At 34.4% G+C, this 27,411-nt stretch overlaps 4 protein-coding genes across 4 annotated transcripts; 2 read left to right on the plus strand and 2 right to left on the minus strand.

Annotated features, from left to right (window-relative positions):
* Positions 1-1,021: 1,021 nt before the first annotated feature.
* Positions 1,022-3,171, plus strand: LOC132312920 (cytochrome P450 94C1-like). Its single transcript, XM_059811484.1, has one exon. The coding sequence runs from the start codon at positions 1,243-1,245 to the stop codon at positions 2,758-2,760; it is 1,518 nt and encodes a 505-aa protein (XP_059667467.1). The 5' UTR covers positions 1,022-1,242; the 3' UTR covers positions 2,761-3,171.
* A 3,075-nt stretch (positions 3,172-6,246) lies between these two features.
* LOC132314599 (subtilisin-like protease SBT4.15) lies at positions 6,247-10,421 on the plus strand. Its single transcript, XM_059813440.1, has 11 exons — positions 6,247-6,342; positions 6,487-6,581; positions 6,863-6,960; positions 7,070-7,216; positions 7,309-7,414; positions 7,685-8,192; positions 8,302-8,402; positions 8,756-8,977; positions 9,298-9,406; positions 9,494-9,707; positions 9,798-10,421. The coding sequence occupies exons 1-11, from the start codon at positions 6,247-6,249 to the stop codon at positions 10,340-10,342; spliced, it is 2,241 nt and encodes a 746-aa protein (XP_059669423.1). The 3' UTR covers positions 10,343-10,421.
* Positions 10,422-10,621: 200 nt separating this feature from the next.
* Positions 10,622-16,508, minus strand: LOC132312919 (IQ domain-containing protein IQM3-like). Its single transcript, XM_059811482.1, has 9 exons — positions 15,829-16,508; positions 15,617-15,731; positions 15,372-15,437; positions 15,158-15,246; positions 14,214-14,301; positions 13,925-14,071; positions 13,736-13,828; positions 11,590-11,691; positions 10,622-11,322 (listed from the first exon to the last, which is right to left on the minus strand). Exons 1-9 carry the CDS (start codon positions 16,272-16,274, stop codon positions 10,759-10,761), a joined length of 1,710 nt encoding a protein of 569 aa, XP_059667465.1. The 5' UTR covers positions 16,275-16,508; the 3' UTR covers positions 10,622-10,758.
* Positions 16,509-17,123: 615 nt separating this feature from the next.
* On the minus strand, positions 17,124-18,661 carry LOC132314600 (NAC domain-containing protein 54-like). Its single transcript, XM_059813441.1, has 3 exons — positions 18,526-18,661; positions 18,168-18,351; positions 17,124-17,133 (listed from the first exon to the last, which is right to left on the minus strand). The coding sequence occupies exons 1-3, from the start codon at positions 18,659-18,661 to the stop codon at positions 17,124-17,126; spliced, it is 330 nt and encodes a 109-aa protein (XP_059669424.1).
* Between the last annotated feature and the right edge of the window lie 8,750 nt (positions 18,662-27,411).

Below are 27,411 nucleotides of genomic sequence, written 5' to 3' on the forward strand. Positions count from 1 at the left end.
AATTAAAAGTCTAGTTGTTTGTATTCCTCTAGCACAAATTAATCAAAGAGGACATGGCGTTCATTTTCAGCAAAAGGGTGTTGAATGTAGTTAATTCAATTAACAACAATATCTCCCTCACCATATGTGCCCAAACCTCCTTTGTTTCTTAGTAAAAAAGGTACATGATCAACATTACTCTTGTGATATAAGAACACTCAATTAATGCATTTATTCCAATCACAGTTATTGGAACTGACTTTATATAGACATAAATATATATATATATATATATATATATATATATATATGTATGTATGTATATATATATGTATGTATATGTATATGTTCATCCTAGTTCCGCACCACATCTCTTGTGCTCATAAATCCTTCATCAAAATCCCGTGATCAAACGACTTGATTTAATACAGAGATTTTTCAAAGATCTTAAAAACCCACTTTTTCACTATGAATGTGGAATCCAAATTCATTATATGGTATTCTTGATGTTATTGGAAAATTGCTAGTCAAAATTTCACCAAATTTGAGGTTGCCCAAATAAATCTCACATAATATTTTCTATTGTGTGATTTGTGTGCTATAACTACTAACCACAGATTTATATATACTTGCATCCTAATACCAAATTTATTTTTCATGTAGTAGGTGGAATGCTGTTTCTTACACGTGAGCAAAAAGGTTACTGTGTGTTGTGTATGTGTGGGTGAGAGAGACTGATGAGAACTGGTTCTTGGGGTACCTCGGGAGACCAAGTTAGGGACATGAGTGATACTGGACCATGAACCCCATTGAACATGTTACACATGTCCCATTATTGGCCACTCTCACTGAACTGCCCATTTTCACACAGTTGTAGTAGGTGGCAGAATGTGTACAAAACTACATAAAACGAATAAAAGCACGTGGCTGAATGTGTACAAAACTACATTACGTGATCCCACAAGATGCCTGCCTCCCTCTGCTGGACTGACTTTGTACTTCACCACGCGGTATCCATGCTCTTAGATTGATTTAATTTATTCATCTTTTTTTCTTTCATTTTTGTCTGTTATACATATATGGCATATGTATGTATGTATGTATAATGTATTTGTTCAATTAATTAAAACCAAGTATACACCTATCAACCTAGACTATATAGTCCCACACTGTTCCTAACATTATAAAACATAGAATTGTCTCTCTGTGTGTCTCTCTCTTTGGTTTCTTGATTATTTGATCTTCATCCATCAAAGTTCATCTATGGAGTCTGAAGCTGCTTCCTGGTGTTTTCATACCTCCTTTAGCTTCCTTATCTTCTCTCTCACCATCTTCTCTCTCTTGTTCTACTTAGTGAGACTAAGGCTATGGTGCAACTGTGAAATTTGTCACACCTATGTAACATCGGGTTGGTCGGTCCAATTTGATAATCTGTGTGATTGGTACACACATCTCCTCCAAAACTCTCCGACTCGAACCATTCATGTACATGTGCTCGGGAACACCATCACTGCGAATCCCGACAACGTTGAGTACATGCTCAAAACAAGATTTGAGAACTACCCAAAGGGCAAGCCCTTCTCAGCAATCTTGGGTGACTTCTTGGGTAGGGGCATTTTCAACGTGGACGGAGAATTGTGGAGGTTTCAGAAGAAAATGGCGAGCCTAGAGCTCGGTAGGCTCTCGATTCGCATGTACGCGTTTGAGGTTGTCAGCTACGAGATTCACCGCCGCCTCATCCCTCTTTTATCATCTGTGGCGGGAAAAGGAGACGGTGTGCTCGATTTACAAGACGTTTTTAGGAGATTTTCGTTCGATGGCATTTGTAAATTTTCGTTTGGTTTGGACCCCAAGTGCTTGAACTTGTCACTGCCCATGTCGGAATTTGCAGTCTCGTTTGATCTCGCATCAAAATTGTCAGCTCAACGAGCCATGGCCGCGTCACCCATGATTTGGAAGATCAAAAGGATGTTGAATTTGGGGTCAGAGAAGAAGCTGAGAGAAGCCATCAAGATGATCAACATTTTAGCACAAGAGGTGATAAGGCAAAGGCGAAAAATGAGCTACTCTACCCAAAATGATCTTCTCTCACGATTCATGGGCACCATAAATGACCAAACCTACTTGAGAGATATTGTGATAAGCTTCCTCTTAGCCGGCCGCGACACGGTTGCTTCAGCCTTGACTAGCCTCTTCTGGTTGCTCCCCAACCACCCGGACGTCGAGTCAGCCATCCTGGCTGAGGCTGATCGAGTCATTGGACACAACCAAGAGCTCACAAGTGTTGAACAACTGCGAGAACTTCACTACTTGGAAGCTGTAGTGCATGAAAGTATGAGACTCTACCCGCCAATACAATTTGATTCCAAGTTCTGTGTAGAAGATGATCTTTTACCGGATGGAACATTTGTGAAGAGAGGGACAAGGGTGACTTACCATCCCTACGCGATGGGCCGAATGGAAGAGATTTGGGGACCAGATTGCTTGGAATTCAAACCAGAAAGATGGTTGAAAGATGGTGTTTTCTTTCAAGAGAACCCTTTTAAGTACCCAGTTTTTCAAGCTGGACATAGGGTGTGTTTGGGCAAGGAAATGTCTCTGGTGGAGCTTAAGATTGTGACACTTTCGTTGCTACGGCGATTCCATTTCGAATTAGTGACGACATATCAGAGACCCCTCTTCTCTCCCGGGCTCACCGCCACGTTCACCGGAGGTCTACCGGTGTTGGTTCGAGAAAGGAAGGCATCATCATGGTCCACACCACCACATGTAGATAATTGAATACAATTATTTTAGTCAATAGCATATGTAACCCTAAATTTGCATATTACTGCAAATTAACATATAGTGATCAAATATATATATATATATATATATATATATATATGCATTGATCCAATGGAGGTTCGTGAATTACTCTCAATTCACATGTGATCTTCTGGTGACCTAAAGTATTGGTGAAGCAAAATTAACCAGCATGCCTAGCTGGTCATCCTTGATGTATGTTATCTGTACAGATATTTGGTAGATGGGTTATTCAATTGGCTATCCATATATATATTTGGTTATATATATATGTGTGTATTTTTTTCTCTCCCTTGACGCATGGTTTCTTCTATATTTGTTCAGCAATAGTTCAATATTGTATATTAAAGTCTGTCAAATGTCAATCAAAATGTTTGTGATATATATAATGTGTGTTCATGTGCTTTCATTCTCTTTGATAGTTGCAGTAATTGTCTTGTATTGACTTTATGGTTATATAAATCCAAACATGGAATCTATGAGTAATGTTGCACGTCATGAATATATATCACAAATATTAATTATGGATTCAATTTTACCTTGTTATACAACATAAATTTTATGGATTTAGAAAATAATTGAAGAGTATGCTAAGTTTCATTTGATTTCATAAAGTAAATCCCCTTGTCAGCAGACTTAAATTCTAGTCCTATGTTTCACGATTACACACCCCAGGGAAAACATGATTATGAATTTAACTACCCCCAAATTAGAGCAAGTCAACACTTTAAAATCATGTAGTAAGTGGTGAAAATCTAATCCAATAAGCCTCCTTTCAATTTATACGTTTCATGAGATAAAGATGAAGTTAAGAAGAGCCAATAAAATGTAATATATATGATGTCACAAAAAATATTTCATATAAGCATCATTTTCTAGAATTATATTTACCTCAATTTTTGAAGAGTATTATAAATTTACAGTGATAAGAGGGGTTCTGGATAACATTTCACTTGATTAATCTCATGACGTGTCAATGAAAAGGTACAGATAATTTTACACCGAAAGCCATTTTTTAGCAGAAGGTAAAATGAAATTCGGAATTTTATTTATTATTTTTTTATTTGGGAAGGTTAATCAAATTTATTTTTTTTACTTTGGATATTGTATCATTGTTAAAGACACGTCTAGCCTTCAAAATAATCCAAGGCTTGTCAAATCTTAGTTTCAGCACCTCAACTTAGTATAGTATAAGATAGGTGTTAGAGATTCTTATTTCACGTCGAATACAGATAAGGAGAATTTTGGGTATATATAGGCACAAGCCGCATAATAACATCTAATAACTTCTAATCCCTAACCCCACTAAACGGTTTAAACTTATGGGTCAAATGACAAGCGTCCAATCACTTACAAGTAATTTTGGAGCAAAGTCCTTGATCCGGCTTGGGTAGGGGGTGCGGGACAGGTTCTTATAGGGGTGCCATGGTGGGGCCCTTGTTGCGAATTGGAGGAGAATGTTAGGGTTCTTGTCCACGATGGTTTCGATGGTTTCAATTGGAAAAGGTGTTGGGTTTATAAGAGCAGGTCCAATGGACACAATTCCGATGATTTTAGGCCATATTTGAAGATTGGCCTGCTCCAATGGGATAGCCAAAAATTGGGCCCCACCCATTGGATAGCGGAATGGGTCGCGGTATTCCGCGACCCTGTTGGCGATTCGCAAGCCTGCCATGTGGGCCCACATCAGTTTTCTTTTTTTTCTTTTTTTTTTTAATTCTGGGCCAAACAGTGTTTTAGCCTAAAACACTGTTTGGTAGGGCATGTATGCCTGAAAAAAAGAAGAAGAAAAAAACAGTTTTTTTGGCTGATTTTAGTCTTTTTTCTTTTTTTTCTTCAAAATAATTGAAGCAAAGAGTCGTTAAGGTACTGTTTGGCTGACCCAAACAGTGCCTTAAAGGCTTTTTTGGGCAAAAAAAGTTAAAAAAAAAAAAAATAGATAAAAGTGTTTTTTTTTTAAAAAAAATTTGTTTTTTAAAATATTCCTACTGACATATAGCCGTTTTAGGCACTGTTTGGGTTAGCCAAACAGTGCCTTAACGGCTATATTGGCACAATAACCTATTTTTTGAATTTTTTTATGAAAAAATTCATTATACACTGTTTGGTAGGGCATGTTTGCCTGAAAAAAAAAAAAAAAAAAAAAAGAAAAAATCAGTTTTTTTGGCTGATTTTGATTTGTTTTTTTTTTCTTTTTTCTTTTTTTTCCTCAAAATAATTGAACCAAAGAGCCATTAAGGCACTGTTTGGTTTTTTGGGCAAAAAAAGTTAAAAAAAAAAATAGATAAAAGTGTTTTTTTTAAAAAAAAAAAATTACATTTTAAAATATTCCTACCGACATATAGCCGTTTTAGGCACTGTTTGGGTTAGCCAAATAGTGCCTTAACGGCAATATTGGCACAATAACCTATTTTTTGAATTTTTTTTTGAAAAAATTCATTATATATATATATATTTATTTATTTAGAAAAAAAAACCTTTCATAGTAGTATATTGTTTAAAATTTTTTTATCATATAGCCGTTTTAAAAATATAGTCGTTAGGAAAAAGTTAAAAAATAAAATTTATTAAAAATTTAAAAAATATTAATATTTTTGAAGAGCGAAAATGCACTATTGGAGTACATCCGATAGCTAAAATTTGAAGATTTTAAAACGCTGACGTGGCTATAGGAATTATGCTGACGTGGCTATGAAAAAATGCTGATGTGACAAATTCAAAGAGCCTGAATTCGAAGAGTGCATTTGAGATGCCCGAAGGGCAGTTAGGCAGCTCAAACTCTGACCACCTCGACTAGAAATTCAATTTTATTTTTCCTTGTAGTTTTGGCAATTTATAAATTACGGATTAATTAGAAAAATAAATAAAGTTTTATAAAACAAAAACAACAATAATGTATCTCTAGCTTCAAATTTAGTGAATTGATTTATGATGTGGTTGAAAATAGCAAAATTTATTTATTTATTTATTTATTTATTTATTATTATTATTATTATTATTATCTAGCTAACATGTCATTGGTAGCCTAGAAGATTTTTTTTTTTTTTCCAAAAAAAAAATTTAATAAATAAATAAATATAAAAATTAATTAAAATTAAGACCAGCATGCATGGCATTTGGAGCCAAAGGAACGAAAAAGTCTGATTTTGAAAACCCATACCTTTGGTGATGGACTAAATCTAGTCAAGAATTTCCGAAAAAACACAAATCTAGTCATGCCTTATTAGAGATCCAAAATGGAAGCCATCAATCTCTCAGTTTTTTCGTGCTCAGTCAAAATCTCACTCTTTTACTAATTAGTGTAAGCCGTTCCAACATTATAGGAACACAAAATGCTCTCTCTCTCCTCGGGGTATTAATACTAACAATCTGCCAATCCCTATCACATCACACAAAGTGAGATACACACACACACACACACACATATATATATATTTACAAAGAAGGAGAAAATTATAAGCCATGAAGATTTGGGAAAACTTACTACTGTCTCTCTTCTTCAATCTATGTCTAGTTGCAACATTCATAAATGGTTCCACTAATGACAATGACAGAAAGGTAAAGCAATAAACAGAGTATGCAATTTTATTTTATTTTTTATTATTTATTTTTTTTGTATTGAAATTTCATATAAAACCCAATTATGAATCATGCATTGATGAACTAACATGGGAATTCTCACTCTACTGTGATTGACAAAAGCCATACATTGTATACATGGGAGACCTGCCACGTCATCATGCTGGAATAGCAGCCGTAAAAAAACACCACACCCTACTTTCAGAGGCAATTGGAGAGTAAATATCACAATTACTTTCTTTACTCTCATGCCAAACCTTATGATCATGCAATTTATATATATATCTGCTTATATAGTTTCTCTGGCTCCTCTCCTTGAACGGATGTGTTAAACAGTGTTGAAATCTCTTTTCAAAATCATTATCTTTACTTTCAAAGCATTTAAATTGTGTTTCAACACATTAGTTCTCCGTATTAAAATCTAAAACAAATGTGTTAAAACACGACTGAAGGTACTTGTGTTAGACTAACTTTTTCCCTCGTTTTCTTTCTACTTCAGTGAAGGAATTGCCAGAGAATCCAAGATACATAGCTATGGAAAGAGCTTCAATGGGTTTGTGGCAAAGCTGTTGCCTCACGAGGCAAGAAGATTATCAGGTATATATTATACACATGCAGCAATTAATAAAAATAGTGATATTTTTGTTTGCGAAATTCCCAACATGTTATTCATGTTTCTTGCTATATATGCCAAAAAAAATTCCAGAGAAAGAGAGTGTTGTGTCAGTGTTTCCAAACACTGTGCGTAAACTTCACACCACAAGATCATGGGATTTTCTGGGGATGCCTCTGACAATGAAGAAAAGGAATATTAAAGCAGAGAGCAATATAATTGTTGCTGTCCTAGATACAGGTCATCATCACATATAATGAATCACACGCGCGCACACACACACACACACATATATATATAAGTATTTAACAATCATTGATATTGTATTCTAGGAATTTGGACACAATCTCCCAGTTTCAATGATCAAGGCTATGGCCCTGCCCCATCCAAATGGAAAGGCAAATGTGCAAAGGGCGTTAACTTCACGGGATGCAACAAGTAAGCCTGTGTCTGTATGTTACCATGTTAATTAAACAGATGTACAGAGAACAGTATAAACTATAATGTGTATTTATAATATATTAGATTAGTATGAAATTTTTTATTGGCTCAAGGCTTCTGATTTTTTGTCCCATGAACAAATTTATTCAACTATGGATGAATCAATAAACAACTAACAAATAGATTACTGCTTTCTTTAACCACTCTTAGTAATATCATGGTGTACTAATCCATGGGATTGCATGACATACCTCTTAATCTGGACAGCAAAGTCATCGGTGCAACTTGCTACAATCTGGACCGTGGCAGCCCAACGGATCAGCTGTCACCGGTTGACACGGATGGGCATGGCACACACACTTCCTCCACGGCTGCTGGTGTTCCCGTCAAGGGCGCGGGCTTGTATGGCATTGCCCAAGGGACTGCACGTGGAGGAGTGCCATCAGCACGCGTCGCCATGTACAAAGTATGCTGGGGTATTGGATGCACTGACATGGATATCTTAGCTGGATTCGACGCCGCCATTGCTGATGGGGTCGACGTGATATCAATCTCTCTAGGGGGAGCAGCCGGCGTGTACTTCGAGGATCCAATCGCCATTGGAGCCTTCCATGCCGCCAAGAAGGGAATCTTCACCTCTTGCTCGGCTGGAAATGAAGGGCCTGCTCCATTTTCAGTGCAGAATGTTGCACCATGGATCATGACAGTAGCTGCTAGTAGCATGGACCGGCAGATCAGGACGGATGTGAAATTGGGCAACGGCATGAAAGCTTCAGTATATAATTCTCTCTTTTGATCTCTCTCTCTCAGACTGAGCTTCTTTGATTTCTCCTCAAACACACACACACATATATATAATCATCTTATTTTTGGTTGATTGTTAGGGAATTTCTGTAAACACATTTTCACCTCAAAAACAAATGTACCCTTTAACCAATGGAGCTCAAGCATCCAATCTCACTGGAAGCAGTCATGGAAATGCCAGGTATGACTCAATCATCAACACTATATCTTTACTATTTACCCGGAGAGAGGAAAGAAAAAAAAAAAAAAAAAAACACACACACACACACACACACACAATTCTTTAATAACTGCTTGATAATTTGCATAAAAGCTTAATTATCTCTTGAGGTCATTGCTAAAAAACAATTCAAACAAGAAGCTTAATATATCACATAAAACTCTAATTGCATTAAGCCCTAGCCATTCCCTTCATATAGAGAGAGATTGAACTCTGATACAAGTGATCTACAAATGCATTAGAAACTTTACTAATTTCAAATTTTCCTCATCATCAAGAGTTCTATTTATCTATATGTAAAATATTCATGACAGTGCTTGCGACTACGGAACTTTGAGCCAGAGCAAGGTGACAGGAAAGATAGTGTATTGCCTTGGAAAAAATGGTCAGGATTACACCATCAAAGGCTTAGGTGGGGCTGGAACGATCGTCTCCATTGATCCGGAAACAGACATTGCCTTCACCTTTCTTATACCAACAACTTACATCGCTGCTATGGATGGTAAAATGATCGATCAGTACATCAACTCAACTAAGTATGTTATCCTTCCATTTATCATCTTCTCGAACAACAAGAGAAGTAACATGATCTGAAAGTTACATGCCTGCATTTTATACACACACATAAGCAATGCATGTTAATTACATATGTTTGTATGTGTGTATTTATGTTGATCTGCTACTACATTTAACAGTATATACATGTAATCTACAGAGTGCTTGGTCATGGCACATTAGTATATATCTTGGAATTCATGAAGATGGATGTCTGTTAATCAAAAGAATGGACTAATTTAGTCCAGTAGTGTGAATTTTTAGTGCATTGACTACTGACATTTATAGTTGTAATTTACAGAACTGCCAAGGCTGTTATAGACAAGTCAAGAGCTGCTTACATGCCAGCCCCTTTCATTGCTTCCTTCTCATCAAGGGGACCCCAATTAGTGGCTCCCAACATCCTCAAGGTGAACCATCTCTCTCTCTCTCTCTCTCTCTCTCTCTCTCTCACACACACACACACACAAACTAACTAAGCTTTGTTGGACATGCAGCCTGACATTGCAGCACCAGGATTGAGCATACTTGCTGGATATTCACAATTGACATCTATAACTGGAGATCCAAACGACAAACGGTACTCGAAATATAACATACTATCAGGAACATCAATGGCTTGCCCACATGTTGCAGGTGCTGCAGCCTATGTCAAGAGCTTCCATCCCACCTGGTCCCCTGCTGCAATCAAGTCCGCTCTTATGACCACAGGTGAGACCCTTTAAACTCACATCTTATATTTCAACTTCTATAATAAACTCCGGTATAATTCTAAATCAATATTTCATCTTCTTGCTTCAGCAACCCCCATGAAGATCAAGCAGGCAGACGCTGAGTTGGGTTCTGGTTCAGGCCAAATAAACCCAGCAAAAGCACTGTACCCCGGCCTCATATATGACATTTCCATGAGCTTCTACATTCGTTTCCTCTGTAAGGAAGGTTACAACAGCACGACCATACGCTTACTCACCGGTGGCAAAAAGCTGTACAACTGCTCCAGTTTCCCACCAGCGCTAGGCACCGACGGCCTCAACTATCCCTCCATGCACATCCAGCTTAAAAAACGCAGTCCTACCATCTCTGCAGTATTTCATCGGATCGTGACAAATGTGGGGTCTGAGAAATCAGTGTACAAGGCACTTGTGAACTCGCCGAAGGGACTCTCTATCACAGTTATCCCAAATACCTTGTCATTCGACCGCATAGGCCAGAAGAGATCCTTTAGAGTGGTTGTGAATGGCAAGTTTATGGAAGCCAGATCTTGGATCCTATCAGCACTTCTAGTGTGGAGCGACTCGAAGCACACTGTCAACAGTCCAATAGTTGTCTATAGACCTTTGGTTTAGGATTATTTAGTTTTTTATTCTTCTTGTTTGCACATTGCATAAACATGTGCTCCAGTTGATCTACTAAATTTCATTCTTTTCTCTGAAAATATTTAGTCTCCTAGTCTTCCGTAGTCCAATTTTGGTGCAAGTAAAAGACACAATCTGCGTAAAAGAACTTTTATATATGCAGCTTTATCTGTTGCAAAATAATTGAATTATAATAATCCAATTTTCCCAACTCAAATTGCTTTTTAAATTAAATAAAGTATAACCTACAGCAGATAATATGGAATGATGTGAAGAAATCAGATGCAAATTAAGATAAGGCTTTATATAGTTCACAAGGACTGAATCAACATACAGAACATAAAAATTTACATTTCTTATAAGTATCAAGGTAGGAAGCTGAGAAATAGAAGGCAGTCTATGCAGAGTTAGACACCTGAAGTTGGATTACCGTGATGTAGATTGGATGCAGGATGGACTGTAGGTGATGCAGGTTGGACTGTAGTAGGCGATGCAGGTTGGACTGTAGTAGGCGATGCAGGTTGGACTGTAGTAGGCGATGCAAGACCAGCCATCCTCCTGTGTGGTGTTGGTGGAGATCTTGGGGAGAGGTTAACGAATTCCAGGGCCTGTACTCTCAGTTCTACAGGGTAGTCAGCAACACAACCAATCCTTGGGCCAGCACCTGTTGACCATTTTAGCGAAAGCTGGTTTCCTAACTGGTATGACCTAGTCTTTTTGGAATTGATTCTTTGCAATATTGCTTTCTTAGGCACCTCTGCTCTTGGGCTCTGAAGACCTCCAGATAGAGTCCTCTTGTAGTTGCTTTTTGTTTCGCTTTGGGTGACTTCAGTTGATTCTGAAGACAAGTCCTTTTTCACTTCCTCGAGAGTATCAGGTTGGAGAGATTCTGAATTTGTTGAAGGTTCAGGTATATATTTGGTCGACTTGCTCTCTTCATAGTTCTCATAATCCTCATTTGATTTGCGTATCTGCAACAAGAGTTGGATAATGTATCATCAAATAACAATGATAATATGGAAGTGACAAACCATCTTGCTTCACCATTTGGCTACAAACTTATTTTTGAGGATTAAGAATGAGTTTGTGTAGCAGTGGTTGGATTCTATGGTTTCTTTCCTGACATCCCCAAAGGCTTCTTGTAACCAAAGTTTCTTGGAAACAGTCCGACACCCACCCTAATCAAAAGATTTATAGAAGTAAAATAAGATAGAAAACAGAACAAATGATTGACATACCTCAATTTCGTCAAGATTGACTCCATTTTCCTTGAGAAATGATAAAAAGCTATCAAGGCTGTCATCGGTTGGTCGATAATGTCCACTGTAAGCAGAGATGGACTGGAAAAAATATATATAATAAGCAATTAAGGATCAAATGCTAAAGAAAAGAACATTTATCCCAACTTCAATCTAGATTACATTTGAATTATTGCATGTGTCCCTCTTCATTAAATTTGCAAGTGAATAAAAAGTAATAGCATATCTCCACCACTCGTGGGCCTTCAAATCTCAAGTGAAAGTTCAATCATCTCGATGTGTTCCCCATTGTTTTTCCTTTAAGCATATTTAAAATAAGAGCACTTAGGATACTATAAAGGAATTTAAAATTTCCATGACAATACAATCTCACAGTTTCTTAAGTTTCCATGGCAATACCATCCAACACAGATTGACTCCTGCTAAATGTTTAGTTCGGCAAGAAAGAACGAAGAGGTGTGGAGGGAAGATAGAAAGGAAGGAACAAACTTGGTTTGTTCGATAAGGAGGAGACAAGGAGAGAAAGGATAATAGGAGGGATGAATTACCCTTCCCCCTTTACAAATTTTCATCCCTCCAAATATGGGCGGAATAAAGGAAAGGCAAGTGGGATTATTGTATCACTTTTAAATTATAACTATCCTAAATTAGACAAGAAAACTAAATTACTACTATTCTAAATTAAAACTCTTCTCTTTCTTTCACTCATAACGAACTCAGTAAATTGTAAGCTTAGTCTCTTCTCTTCCATCCAACCAAACAAAAAGAGGGAAGGACGCAATCTCTTCTTTAGGGATGTCTCATCCATCCCTTCTTCTCTCCCTTCCATCCAAAATTTTTCCTTCCTACTGAACGAAGGATAAATATTTTATAAACATGTTACTTCTGCTTACATGGACATCAAACATTTCCCCATACAGCTAGCTTTCTTCTTCTGAGGGTTGTTCAATCTCAAACTTCTCTTGGTCATACTATGACCAACAAAAGCAATAAATCAGGAATTGAGGATGATGGAGGCAAGAATGAGGATATGAATATAGATGCATGTGTGATGTGCATGTCAATTTGATAGCCACGGTTAACCAATGTTTAAATGGAAAATCACTATGGACATGTAAGGTGTGTTAGTAATTCATTGACTATGGTAATTGACATAGTAACAATCAAGATCTGTTGTGCAGAAATAAAACATAAAATAAAAAGTTGAAAGTTGAGCAATGTGACATTATCTCTGATGTCAATTTGCCAACAGGCCTATGCCTGCATCCCGTAACTAGGAAGGATTGTCAATATATCTTGGTTTCATTTACTAGGAAAAAAAATTACAAACTATTTGCAATCAGTCAAAAGAACCAAGTCAATGCATGAAATGGATAGAAGTCGGTGTAGTTCTCAAAGGAAAAATGTAATTTAAACTAAATTTTCAGAAAGAGTGATGTGCCATTGGCAACATTGATGGCCTTTTGTTTTAAAGTATAAGACCCAAATATGCCGCCACCACTGTATGAAATTCTGGTTTTTGAAAAAAAAAAAAAAAAAACTGTAATAAGTTAAATAGCATGATTCACTTCAGAATTCCAAGGAGACACTTGAAAATCGTTTCAAACTTGTGCACAGCCGTGAAAGGATCAATTACATAGCTGGTGTGGACATGGTTGAGCTTAGATTCAAAATTAGAATTACATCAAGGAAAAGTTCAAGAACCTACAAACTTAGGAGAATTTTGCCAAGGTAAAAAAATAAGTAGGAGCATTTCATGAATTGTTTGAACAGCATCCAATAACTAAATTTCAGTAGGGAACCCAGTGAAAAGTAAAAGAACGTGTTTCATCATGTAATTATCCAGCAAAATTAGGAACACGGGAAAATAATTTCGCAATATTTATAAACACCAGTGATTCTGAATTTTAAACAAGAGAACAAGGGCACGCATAATTCACGAAAAAAAATTCTGTAATGAAGAACACAGTAAAATATTCAAAGGAATTTCAATGGTATTGAGCCACCTAGAAGTTTTAACTAGCCTCCAGCAGGTATCCCCAAAATGTTTTAACCTTGATACAGCAAATTTTTTTATCTCAATTAATAGTATATTAAACATAAAATATTAGATAATGAATGGTACCTTAAGTGTTCCATCCTCTGCCACAAGCCTTCCAGCAGCTAAAGTGGCCCCTCCCGCAAGGAAACTCGAATGGTGAAACATTCCTTTACTTTTCTGAAGGTAGTAAAAATGCATTAGTTTCTAAGCAACGATGGAAGCCTTCGAAGTAGAATAAAACTACCTAGTTCTGGTGTTTATTTTAAGTCTCACCTCACCGGCATAGAGTTTTTTTGAGGTGCTCATTACAAATATCCATTTTGTCCTTTGAAATCCCTTGTTCGTATCTAGAAACCCTTTTGATTGTTTGTGTATTATTTTCCCTTCAACAACAATATATTCGTAGTGATCTCTCTCTTGCTGTTTCAGTAAAAATTAACAATGCACTATGTTAGCATTGCATAAATACAATGTGAACATTTTAATCAAAAAATTATACAATGAAATCAGTTGTACAGCTTGAATTTCAAACTTCTGCATAAATGGTTCATAGAGCACGTACGGGTCCAAGGTATTTGATACATTGTTGGCGCAGCTTTGACCTCGGGCATTGTTTGAGTTCAACCTCTTTGCCATCTCCAATATCCAACCTGCAAGTTGAAATAACAAGGTTTACTACCATTCAACATTGACTAGGGTACGTGTATTGGGTGCAATTATGCATCTAAGTATTGGAACCACCAAGCCCCAAATCTTTGGATACAAGGACTTCATTCCAAATGTATCCAACTTTAACTAGCATCCATTTTCATTTGCATTGCTGCTGGCATGTGTCCAAATTTGTATTTACTTCTTATCAACCAATGCATGACCTACTTTGATATTATACTTCCCAGGTGTTACGAAATTGCAGCATATTTCCCATCTAATGACAAATCATAAATGGCATAGAGATGACATTCAAGTAAATTGTTCTGCATTTATATGCCAGTTTTACCATATTGCCAGCTGCCAATAAAAGGCATCAATAAAATGATTGATAAAATAATTGATTTTATGGATTCACCATTTCTTTTTGGTATGGCATACAAAATTAAATTAGTGCAAGGCTATCAAAAGAGCCCTCTCATGACAGGAGCCATGAGCTCTCTTTGTTGATTGTTAAATTAAGAGATTTCTTAAAAGACAGATCTCAGAAACTGAGCTCATGGTGTTGACATGAGAGGGTTCTTTTGATAGTCTTACTCATTAAATTATGCAAAAGAGAATTACAGAAGAAAACATGTAAAATATGTGGTTTTTAACACCCACTATTTCTTTATATAGCATAGAACCACTCTTGCAGCAGATTCAACATCATTGATAAACTATGGTGTCTTTATTACCATTGACCACACAAGTTATGCTACAAATTGAGCATTTAAACCTAGAAGGCTAGAAATTTGCAACTCTGCTGAAATATGAACATAGAATCATGACTGACCAGTAGAAGCAAACCTCTCTTACCAGTAAAAGAATGGCTGGCCAGCATCATCTTTACACCATTCCTCGTAATACAAATGCAAGCTATGGCCATAACGATGCCTTGGATCAATCTACAATTCACACAAAGTAAACCAAGAATTACCAGCTGATACATTTAAAGGGCATGGTGAGTATAACCCAAAAAAGGGGAATGTAAAAGGAAAGGAGGACACAAGGTCAAGGAGTAAGTAATTACAGCTTCAATCCAATGCTGAAAAGCCAATTTTTGTGCTTTGGCGTCTTTTGACAATCCCTTTCCCACCTGCCAAACAATCCAACATGACAACAAAACTTGCTCAAGAGTGACAAATATTTTTTTCTGAATACAAAAGGGGGAAAAATAGCTATAAAATCAACTGTATGTACTTAAATTTGTTGCAGTAATTTTGCTCTGGCTCAAATCAAAATCAAAATCAAATACAAAATTAAGAAGAACCACACCTTAGAAGCATTCAAGCTGATTCGATTCCACCGCGAAATAGCAGTCTCTGGTTTCAAGAAATTGAAGAAGGAGATTGTACTGTGATTCAACCGAGCATAGTCGATTGCTTGCCACCTTCAAAATCAACATCATTGCTATTTAGTTTTTTAAAGTTCTAAACATACTAAAAGAAAATATATATACTTATACACACAGAAAAGTACGAATATACCAGAGCTCCTCTGCTACTACAGCGGAGTCTGCTAACATGCGCCGGGTCCGGTAACTTCGGTAAACCTTCTGCACCTTCATCGCAGCGGTGGACTTCGAACTCGCCGGTTTACCGGTGGGACTCAGAGCAACGTCCGGCACAGAGCTCTCGCATTCCTGCTCTTCATCCGCCGACAATCCGGCGTTTATATCCGAAACCAGAGCAATTTTGGAGGTGTGGCGTCCCTGACCGCCGGTAGCCGGAGATTCCGAGAGGGAGTTCAACGCCACCAGAGATTCGAAGCCGTCACTAGTTAGTGCGTCAGATGCCAGCGATTCTTGCATTTCGGAGCTCCGGAAATCCAGAGAATGGAGCTCCGATGGGTCCGTAGCGTCGTTAACTGAGTAAGAAAACAGTGGTTTGGACTTGAGGTCGAAGTTCGAAAGTGTTTGGGTTTCGACCTCCATTGAATAAGGGTAGTCAACGAACCCTAGAAGTTACAAATGAACAAAAACAGAGACTTTTAGATAGAGAAATATCAGTCGTCGTGAGGGCTTTCGGAACTGCTGTATTGTGTGGTATATATAAATGTGTGTGTTTCCCGGTGAACCTAGCTGTCAATATATTTATGGATACTGAGGAAGCTGAAAGGAAGATGTACTCGCTCGAGTAAACACGACAAATATACTCGCTAGTGCGGAGAGAGTATTTAAGTGATCATCGAGATTCATGAGTATTATTAAGCACTAAAATCCTAGATAATAGAATAAATTGGCTCCCTAGTACTCGGCACCCACCAAACGAGCATGGTGTGACAAACGTGGCCCAAAACTAAAATGTGCCTGCAACATTTGGGGACTTGCTTCTTTAGAGTCACGCACGCTTGTTTCAATGTGGACTCTTAGAGCATCCGCAATAATAGAAAAGTGGCCAGTTTGGTACCCATTTGGCTACCCAAAGCCCTCCTCGTGCGGTTGCCACATGGCCGGTCTCATTGGCTGGCGAGCAAAACACATCACAGGCAGAAAATGAGTGTTTTAGAAGTAGATATTCAGTGTGTCAAAATAGTGTGGGCATAACACCCCTCGGTGTTGTATAACGTACTATTGTAGTTATAGTAAATATTTATTGGTGTTTTAACTTACCAATGTATTCCTTTCCCTCTCTACTCTTCCCCCTCTAAAGAAAAAATAAATTAGAAAGATAATTGTAAGTTGATTAGTTTAGTTTATTTATCAAAATAAATGGCTTAGAAGAAGAGAAAGAATCTAACCTAAGTTATCAATGGCCTTAATTAATTCAATTTGACAAGCAAGTTAAAGTAATCTGCACAAATATCATTAAAATATAATAGGCAAAAATGTAAAAAAACCCCTCTAAACTATTACGAATCCGCATTTTACTCCCTTGAACTACAAAAATGAACAAATCAGTACCACAACTATCACAAATCGTGCAAATTAACCCCTGAAACTCAATTCCGGCCCACAAGGTCAGCACGTGACTGTTTTTTTCTTTTAATTCCTAAATTACCCTAAAATACTAATGAATATTATTATTTATTTATTCATTTTGACTTTTTTGCCACGTAATGAGGTAAACCCGAGTTCTCCTTCCCGCTGGTGCCGCGAGCCTTCACAGCCCCGTTCTGTAACTTCCCTTCGTCCGTCCACGAGGCTTCTCTGATTAGTCAATTCCTCCTTCCTTTCCCCTCAATTTTGTGATCTATCAACAGAAAAAAGAAGAAGAAAGAGAGCACAAAAATACCAAACATACCAGCAAAATTCGATGACTCCGGAGCCGGTGGAGCATTTAGATCGATAGGTGGTTGACCACCAGTTTTGCAATCACACACGCATATATATATTTACATATATTTATATTGATGAAAAAAAGCAACAGTAACCACACACACTCACATATCAATATAAATATATATATATATATATATATATATATATATATATATATATTGATGAAAAAAACTACCGGTTTTGATCCAATCATATCAGAGGTGGCTGGTGCAGCGATGGTGATGGCAGCATAGGTGACGATGGGCTGTGGAGAGGACTGGTTCGGCCTGTTGGTGCAGCGATGGTGATGGCGGGCATGGGCTGGCGATGGGCTGTGGAGAGGTCGGAATATATGTCAATATATATATATGTGTGTGTGTGTGTGTGGCTACTGTTGCTGCTTAGGCAACCTCGCTGCTTTAGCGCCGCCATTAAAGCATAGATGGGGGTTCCACTGCGGAGGTGGTGGTTTAAGTAAAGAATTGGGATGGGATCGAATACAAGCTTGTCGGAGGATCACACATTCTATAAATAAATCAATGTTTTGTTCCATGGTGGAGGACTAACCGGGCAATCAGTGTTTTCTTCATCCCCACCCGCCTCCTTTCCGACTGCACCACCCGATCTTTTCCGGTGGCTTTCCAGTAACCGGCTTTGGTTGCCCGGTTAGTCCTCGACCCGTTTGGGTATTTCCTATCCGTTGGGCTGTAGAAGTACCATTCCATATCTTTGCCAGGTAAATATGACTTATCTATACATGTGCATCATCAAATCAAATATATATATCAGATTTTAACTCAATTTAATTTAGAGTCAATCAAATTAATGATATTTCTATATATATATATATATATATATATATATATATATATATATATATTCAAGTAAATTTGTAGGTACGTAGCTGGTAAATCCCAGGGCTCACATTTGTAGAGATCAACCTCTGGGATGATTTCAAGCTCGATCACACTGCCTGTTATTTCCCTATTTAGATAGTAATCAACAAGTTCCTCGTCAGTTGGGTGGAACCTGAATCCTTGGGGAAGACTCATTTGTGCCATTTATCTAGCACCGATGTATATGCAAGTGTGTGTGTGTGTGTGAGAGAGAGAGATTTGAATGAGAGAGAGAAGAACAGAAGATGATGGAGATGGACTTGAGAACAGAGGGGCGTTGAGGGTATTTTTTTTTATAATTACAATGGGTAATTTTGTAAATTTACAATGAAGTCGGCCGTAAAGTGGCCGGAATTGCGTTTCATGGGTTAATTTGCACGATTTTGATAGTTGTGGTACTGATTTGTTCGTTTTTGTAGTTTAGGGGGGTAAAATGCGAATTTATGATAGTTCAGGGGGGGTTTTTGCATTTTTACCAATATAATATAAATACTTAAGTTGGCCACTTTAGTTGCTCTCTATATATCTATAAAAGTGGTAAATCAAAATTATATGAGCAATGCTTAGGGGTGAAAATTGGTGTTCGTGGGTTATAATCGTGTCGTGTCGATATAAGAGTATTCTATTAAATAAATAAATTCTAACCCGGTCTATTTAATAATCGTGTCAAAAACTCTCAACACTAACTTGACCTGTTTATTAAACGGGTTAACGTATACCCGTTTAATAACTTGTTTATGAAAATAAGATGTTTAATAATCAATCAAATAATAAATATTATAAAAAATTTGTCACAATTAACCCAAATATTTAAAATAACGACTTAATTGTCCATAATAGTTGGATTTAAATAGGTAACATATTACATAAGTCATATTCATAATTATGACATGTCAAGTTAAACGGGTTACACATGTTGAACTCTCTCAACCCTAACCAGGTACGATTAAATAAACGGATTAATCGTGTCAATCCATTTATGATCTGAACCCATTTAAGGTAAATTCAAACTCACTTATCTCATGTCGTATTTGAATTGTGTTGACCAATCGTATTATAATTTGCCACCCCAAGCAATGTTACTTAAAGCCGAAAGAGTTAAACAAAATTCCTGGACTAACAGTATATATTAGTCAGGTACAATAAATATTAATCATATTTTGTATATATGATGCAGATTCCATCAAACTTAAAAAGACATTTTTCAAAATTATATTTAAACTATAAGAATTTATGTGAGATGAGTGGTATATCTTATCACATGATGTCATGATATATTGTATGATATGGTCCACCGATCAGCTCACATAAATTAAATTATAATTATCAAATTTATTCTTTAAATTATTATTCTTAACATTAAGAAACTGTCATTGCTCCGACAATTAACACTACTTTTCTATTTCATTTTCTTTCCTCTCCTCATCCTTTTTCAGTAATTTCTTTTATAATAATCCTCTCTCAGTTTTTTGTATTTGCATTATTAATCCTTTAATTTGTATTATATAGCATTACCCTCTGTCACCGACTATACATTTAAACTATGGTTTTTTCGATGATTAATTTTTTTTTTATAACTATCTGTTCAATCTTTAAACAAATGATTCTTGCAATCATTAATTTTTTGTTTTTTTCACTGCAATATTCATGAAATCACGTGATGTTGCTTTCACTCAGCGAAGAGTTGATACAGTTCTGAAAATTGTTAAAATAACACTTTTCAACTTATTGAGCATGAATTTATAACAGATTTAATCGTCAAAAATGAAAATTAAATTATTCAGAATTTTAGTATTTTTGTTCTCTAAAAGATTGTAGGGCTTAATTTTGGTAATATATATTTCATTAACATTTTATTTTGTTTTGTAAGTATCATATGTCATTATTATGTGACAAATTTTATTTTATTTTATTTTATTTGTTTAGCCAATATGTAAGCTGGTGTGTACCTCGTACGCTATGAAATACTTTGTGGGCTTATAGGTAATATAATATTGCATATTTTTTATGTTAAGAATATTTCTAAGACTTCTACCTAAAGAAAAGTATAAAACACATCAGGTTTCGCTTGTTTAGACGTAAAATATATTTATTGTATAATTTTTAGGTAAAATATATATATATTTTTTATCTTTTCGGTGTTTGACAAATGTTGGTTGAGGTTAGGTCTATCGGATTGGACATGTAAAATAACTTATCAAAAATTAATAGATAAATTATTTTTTTTAAATTTTAATATTTTTTTTCTTCGTAAATATTTTACGACAATCAAATATCATAAAATAAAAAATATATTTTTTGAAAAATATTTTACGACCAAGACAGACGGAGCCAAGTTTTTTTTTTTTTTAGTTCTATTTCCTTGTTTCTAGTTTGGTCCCCCAAAAAACAAAATTCATGGGGTCTGCCCTTACTCTTACTCTTCAATGCATTTAAAACAATGTTAATTTTTTAATGGCCTTTCTTTTATAGGTGCAATTTTTATTGAATGGTCAATACTAATAACATGATATGTCTAAATTTTGTCGGTCACTCTTCTGTCTCAAAATAAAGTCTTGTTACATCTCAAAAAGTAAATCAATATTCAAAGTAATATGTGGATATAGAAATAAGTTGTTAAATGTCCTACATCATCCTGTTTATGAATAGCAAAGATCCAAACACTGGAATGTGGTAGTGTACCAGTTGTACAGCTCTCTTAAATGAATTTTGAAAATTTTATTTAGTGAAATATATAAATATATATATATGATGAACACTAAATTATTTTGCAAAAAAGTGAGGAAATCAGTTTTAAAATGATTTAGTTTTTTAAAAATATTATATATTATGTTCTGATTGACTGAAATTATATAGCCCGAAATCATGTAAAACCTTTTTTAAAAAAATTTGATTTCCAGTTAAATACATTTGACCTTTAAAAACTTTTCAGTTTCACTATTTGTCAATAGTTTTTTATTTTAAGATTATCTTTTAATTTTAATTTTAATTTTAGTCTCAAAGCGAGTGAAGACACGCTCTCTTAGCCGTGCCATGTTAATTTACATTGATTGCCATCGATCCTCAATCCAATTATCCAACTAATATTTTGTCCTTTTTGTCACTCTAATACTTTTATTTTTTTTTAGATAAAAAGTTAAGATAATTGAAAGATTCCATATGCAGAGCTGTTGCAACTAGCTACCAAGAAATTAATCTGAAATGGATTTTACAGACTTTAATCCCAATTATTTTGCACAAAAGCAAGAAATAGATTTTAAAATGTTTTAAATTTTCAAAAATAAATTTTTAATGCTTATTTATTTAAAATATATAAAACTTAAATTAAATTGTTAGTACTGTTATGGACTTATTACATCATTGACATGTTTAATTTTAAATGAACTGGACGTTAAAGATTTCATTAATCATCTTTTGTTTGATGTAAATGTTGTTTGAATTTTTTTATTTATTTTTCCTTCATGATAATGATTAATAATAATAATAATAATGAAAAAAAGCAATAACTTTCCTTTCAAAATAAGATTAAAAATTTATATATACAACTCTATAATTATTGTTGAAGCTAACTTGATGCATAATTTAATGGAGTTTTACAAGAGCACATGCATTTGGACAGGAGACACTTTGACGTGGACCAAGATGGGATAGGAGTGTGAACAAAAACACACAGTAGGCCCCACACTCTCAAAGCAAGTCAAGTCGTCGTTCAATGCAGTATAACTCCGTGGTCAAATTGGCTTACTGCATTTAGTCATATCTCGTGGCATATACATTTGGCGCGCTTTCCTCTCCAAACTAACCATGTCGTGGATCATAAGAATTTTTTTTTATCATAACTTAAAAGGGTAAATTTCTAAGAAATTTGTATCTTAATTTTTTTAACATAAATCAACGTGTTAGCCTAACGGTCTAACCTATCTTGCGTATAAAAGAGAGAGATCGACCATGATTAGTTGTATCGGTAGTAACACTTTTTTAATAGTCTGATATCGTTATATATTTTCATGAACCGTTTGTTTTGATCGGTTTATATCGATTTTCGTCCAAATTTATTACACCGATAACGCGACTGCAAATCATGAGATCGACCTAAAAGAGCTCGCTTTCAAGATATGATTCGCTTGTGTGGATTATTTGATGATGATTCTTCGCAAAAATGGTCATAACTAATTCCACAATTAAGTTTTAGCCTGGTTTGCCGAATTAGTCGATACGCGACGTATCATTTAATTTGTAATCATTTTTTAAGGATCTAATATCATTACACATTTACAATGAATTGGCCAATTTATATCCATATTTGTCCTATTTTGTTACATCGTGATCACAATCGATATCGTTACTATGAATGGTGATTTTAGTTAAACATTGTTTCAATCGAACTTTGTCTTTATTTATCATACAATCATAAATAACAAACAACGAACAACTTGTAAAATGTGTATACAAATTGTTTCTACTTAAATGCATCTAACAACTCAAACACTAATCAAATTCTAGTAATTTTTGTGTTTGCCCACCGTTTTATTTAAAAAAATTTATATAGGCGTGCAATATTGACACCTTTGCATGGGGCCTTTTAGTTTCTTGATTGCCAGCGACACTGAATCCAAAAAAAGATTTTGTTTTCTTTTAAGATAAAAAGTTAAATTAATTAAAAGATTTTCATATGCAGTAGTTGGGAATTGCGATTAGCTGCCAATAAAGAATTTGAGTATAAACAAAACTATGACGGTCTAACCCCTCATTTTTTGGGATTAAAAAAGAATCCAAGTTAAAAACTCATATATATTATGTTATTATATTCATGAAATTGATGCTATTAATTGTACAAGATATTGATTTTGGATTAGTTTATTAAGTTTGTATTAATTATATATCAGTCTTTACTTCTGAATATGCAGTCTTTACTCATCTAAATTTGTCTTCTCCTATATTATAATATATTATCTGATGTTAAATAGGATGGTTCGAAAACTATATATTACCTGATTCATATTTATCTTAATTAAATTCAAAATAAAATATTGTTGTCTGATGTCATACTTTTCTTTTTGTATAGACTAATTGAAATATAAAAAAAAAATGGGGGAAGTGAAATATTGAGAGAATAAAAAAATTAACCGACAATTAATCATTCAATAATGTGGGACATTCAATTTAATTACGCATATGTAAATATACATATGTTCATATAAATACATATATTAATTATATATTATGCAAATAGGGATAAAAGTAGTGGGCTGGCTAAGTGTGTATCTAGTTACAATATCTTATATTTTATCCCACTAAGTTGGTAGTTTAATTTCTTGGAACTAATTAAACCTAACATGACTATACTTATACCAATATGATCACACACATTATATGTGACAGGCTGATAAAAATTGAATTGAAAAGCCATTTCTAGAGGCTGATAAAAATTGATGCTGATTTGGAAATCACTTTGGATTGCAAAATGCACGTGATTTAATTTGCTACAGTTGCTCCATTAGCTTCCATATTTTTTTAGGTAATGAATGACATGAACACTCTTGACTTGTATATGGAATTTGGAAAACACAAGTGTAATTTTTCATTATTTTTATAACTTTCACATGTGTCACGTTAATTAAGTAATTTTCTTTCTTTCTTTCTAAATCATTCAGGTCTAACCTAACTACCATTACGATCCAGACTAGTTATAATAATGATGGTGGGTTAGAGAGTACCCAATTTTTTTTTTTTTTTTTTTTTTTTTTTTTTGGGGCCAATTTTGAGGATAACAACAACAAAAAGTGTTGATTTGTTTATTTATTTTTATTATTTTTTGTTTGATGAATAGTTCGGGGGAGAAGTTCACAATAATTATACTTACTTTATTGCCCAAATAATATGGAGTTTTCTTATAATTTTTAAAATAACAGTGACATTTCTTGTCATAGTCGGATTTGATCCAAATATATTAAATTTATTGTACTTTTATTAAGTCAATATATGGATAAAATAATATTTTGAAGCTTTTAAAAGACATTTTTGAATTTTAAGTAAATCTTTAATATGACATGAACTGTAAAAGTGTAAGATTTTATGATTGTAAAAGTTAATATTATTCAGACTTAAATCAGTGTTATATTTAAAAGATTGGTGTTATCTAACCAATATATTATATAAGTGTAATCATGCTTCTTTAATTATTTGATGCCATGGTAAAAATTTGAACAATCAAACGTGAAAATATGAACTCAAATATGGAAGTTGAAACACTAGAGAGGAAGTTGAAACACTAGAGAGTAGAGACATGTTTGGCCATTTTGTTAAGATATAAATGCAGAGACTCGTAACCCTATCTTTGACTCTTTAATGTGGTGGTCTAAGTCGTCTTCTTTTTTCTTTTTTCTTTTTTTCATTTTTTTTTTTTTTTTTTTTTAACTATATGTTTCATAAAGTCTTGCTTTTAACTTTATATAAGAGTTTCACAAGAAAAGACGTTTTCACGTGATCATTGACCTCGAAGACATCACCAACGCGTATTACTAATAGATACGATCGAGTACATATTGCTTTACAGCACTAATTTGCTGCACATTGTTTTTGAATTGTGATCGAGTGTGTTGAAGATTTTAGCCACCAATATTTGAAAAGTGTGCATATATATGTCATGTTGTCCAAAGTTGGTAATTCGTAATTTGGTAAGTGTTCATATACATATAAGCGTGTGGAATAATTTGCATCACGCAATTTAGGCACGTGACTTATCAATAATAATATATTTATTAAACATCTTATAGAAAAAGTAAATGTGTATACATAAATTGAGTGTTAATTATACTTAATTTGACTCATTATAATTAATATTAAAGTCAATTTTTGGTGTCACGCGAACCGTTCAATTTAGAGGCATTCGAATTAGCATCACGAGTAGGTAAGATAATTCAACCGTAAAACTCATATATTCCGAATAAACGGATCACAATAAGAATGTTGCAGATTGGGATAGGGGAGAGTTGGAATGGAGAGTACTACTACTATAGGTAACATACGGCTGATAATTCTTTGGCGATAAGACTCCACTAATGGACTGACTTGTGTAAATGCTCCAAAATTCCAAAAAGATGAAAAGTCGCTGTGAGTGATTTATACGACATTAGCAAATCATAATCTTTCTTGATCCTTCACTTGATGTGATGCCATGTTAAATGTGTAATACACCAAAATGGATAATTATGATATTTATTGAAACCAATTTCGCTGTCTGGTTCTTCTATACCAGTTTCCTATTAATATGAAAATAGAGAATACTTTTTACATAAATATAAACAATTGTTCCTTATTTAGGCGATGGTTTGCAGCTAATGTATTGATTACGGTATCGTTTGCGCCGTGAATTCAAGCAAATAACGGTGTAAATTGGTCTAATCAATCAATTTATTCAATTTATGAAGACCGATGTATAATAACATGGATCTTTAAAAAAAATTATGAACCGACCTATACATCGCGTTATTATCTCCAAATAAAACTCTCATTTGTCTAACTCTGGCCTACCATTTTCAATGCCTAATTGGACAAAAAAAAATATTGCATAAGAAATTAGGAATCCCTTGTATCTTTGAACCATCACATCTATATGCATATAAACCACATCTTTAGACTTTAGGTTTTCACTTTTTATGCCATTTGAGTGACTCGGACCTCAACAAAATAGACGCTGCACAACATAAATGAAAAAGAAGACAACCAGAAGCAGTGAAAAATAATAGAGATTCCCATGGCCCCATACCCATACATTATTTAGGAGACAAATGGCCCATAACAAATCGAACTTTTTTTATTCAATGGCAGAATTAAAATAAAAAGAAAAAAAGAAAAAAAAAAAAGAAAGAAAGAAAAGAAAAACACTTTATGTCGGTCCACTTTGATGGTAAATGAAATGCAACTAGACGGCAAGACCTTGGTTATATATATAACATTACAATATAATTGATATGGATGTTGTATTATACTGCATTAATTAGGACAAATTACATAAACCCCATCTATTTTTAATTTTTCCTACGAAATCCCGCTAAACATAACTTCTATGTATTGTTACAAAATAATTTTATAATGATAGAAATGCCGCTTAATATAAATTTATGAAGGATTTTCATTTTTGTTTTTTTTCCTTTTAATTTTAAAAATTAGAAATTTAAGAAAAAATTGAATATTACACAACATTAAATTAATGTTATAATGACAAAAATGGCCCTTAATCTAAATTTAAGAAAAGTTGAGGTTTTCTTATAAATAATTTTCATTTTAGGTTTTCTTTTCCTTTCTAATTGCTAAAAGTGAAAATTTTAAAAAATTTGAAAATTGTTTCGAAAAGTATTTTTATTTTCTTATAAACGCGCCATTAAAAAAAATCCGAAAATTTTTTAACAACACTATGCCGAGTGAGTTATTTGTGTTAATTTTAATTTTTTATTAGGGTCACCATTTCTTTAAATTTATATTAAGAGACATTTTCGTCATTATAACATCACTTTGTAACAAATTGGATAGTTAGGGGTTTTATATCAAGGTTTTTTTTTTTTGTTTTTTTTTCCTTCTTTTTATTATTTTTTTTAATAGAAGATTTCACCAAAAATTAAAAGTAATGGGGTTTTATGCAATTTTACCTAGTCCCATATTGAATAGAATCTTTGTATCTTTAATATTCAATCAATTTAATAAATTTAGCAAAGCACATAAGAAGTGAAACTTCTAAAGAACTCACTTCCCATCTTTTCTTGTCATTTGAGAATTATGTTCATCTTGACGACCAAGAAAAATAAGGTATTTCACAGCATGTTCTAAAAACAAATTCAAACCAAAATTAACTTACAAGTTACAATAGAGATTAAAGAAAGACGACAATTAATTTAGGCTATATTTGGGAGAAATGG

This window comes from Cornus florida, unplaced genomic scaffold (assembly GCF_030987335.1).
Source record: "Cornus florida cultivar Cherokee Brave unplaced genomic scaffold, ASM3098733v1 CherokeeBrave_3.0.0_Hap2_Chr06, whole genome shotgun sequence".
Classification (NCBI taxonomy): Eukaryota; Viridiplantae; Streptophyta; class Magnoliopsida; order Cornales; family Cornaceae; genus Cornus; species Cornus florida.

What these genes read in the sequence shown, in the direction of transcription:
- LOC132314600 (XM_059813441.1), bottom strand. Translation starts at nt 18,661, where the DNA reads ATGGCACAAATGAGTCTTCCCCAAGGATTCAGGTTCCACCCAACTGAC. An exon ending in AGAGGTTGATCTCTACAAAT is followed by an intron (nt 18,352 to 18,525) that starts GTGAGCCCTGGG and finishes GCACATGTATAG; the next exon opens with ATAAGTCATATTTACCTGGC.
- LOC132312920 (XM_059811484.1), top strand. Translation starts at nt 1,243, where the DNA reads ATGGAGTCTGAAGCTGCTTCCTGGTGTTTTCATACCTCCTTTAGCTTC.
- LOC132314599 (XM_059813440.1), top strand. Translation starts at nt 6,247, where the DNA reads ATGAAGATTTGGGAAAACTTACTACTGTCTCTCTTCTTCAATCTATGT. An exon ending in TGTTGCTGTCCTAGATACAG is followed by an intron (nt 7,217 to 7,308) that starts GTCATCATCACA and finishes ATTGTATTCTAG; the next exon opens with GAATTTGGACACAATCTCCC. An exon ending in GTCCGCTCTTATGACCACAG is followed by an intron (nt 9,708 to 9,797) that starts GTGAGACCCTTT and finishes TTCTTGCTTCAG; the next exon opens with CAACCCCCATGAAGATCAAG.
- LOC132312919 (XM_059811482.1), bottom strand. Translation starts at nt 16,274, where the DNA reads ATGGAGGTCGAAACCCAAACACTTTCGAACTTCGACCTCAAGTCCAAA. An exon ending in GGCCAGCCATTCTTTTACTG is followed by an intron (nt 14,302 to 15,157) that starts GTAAGAGAGGTT and finishes TTCAACTTGCAG; the next exon opens with GTTGGATATTGGAGATGGCA. An exon ending in CAGAGGATGGAACACTTAAG is followed by an intron (nt 11,692 to 13,735) that starts GTACCATTCATT and finishes TATTTTTTCCAG; the next exon opens with TCCATCTCTGCTTACAGTGG.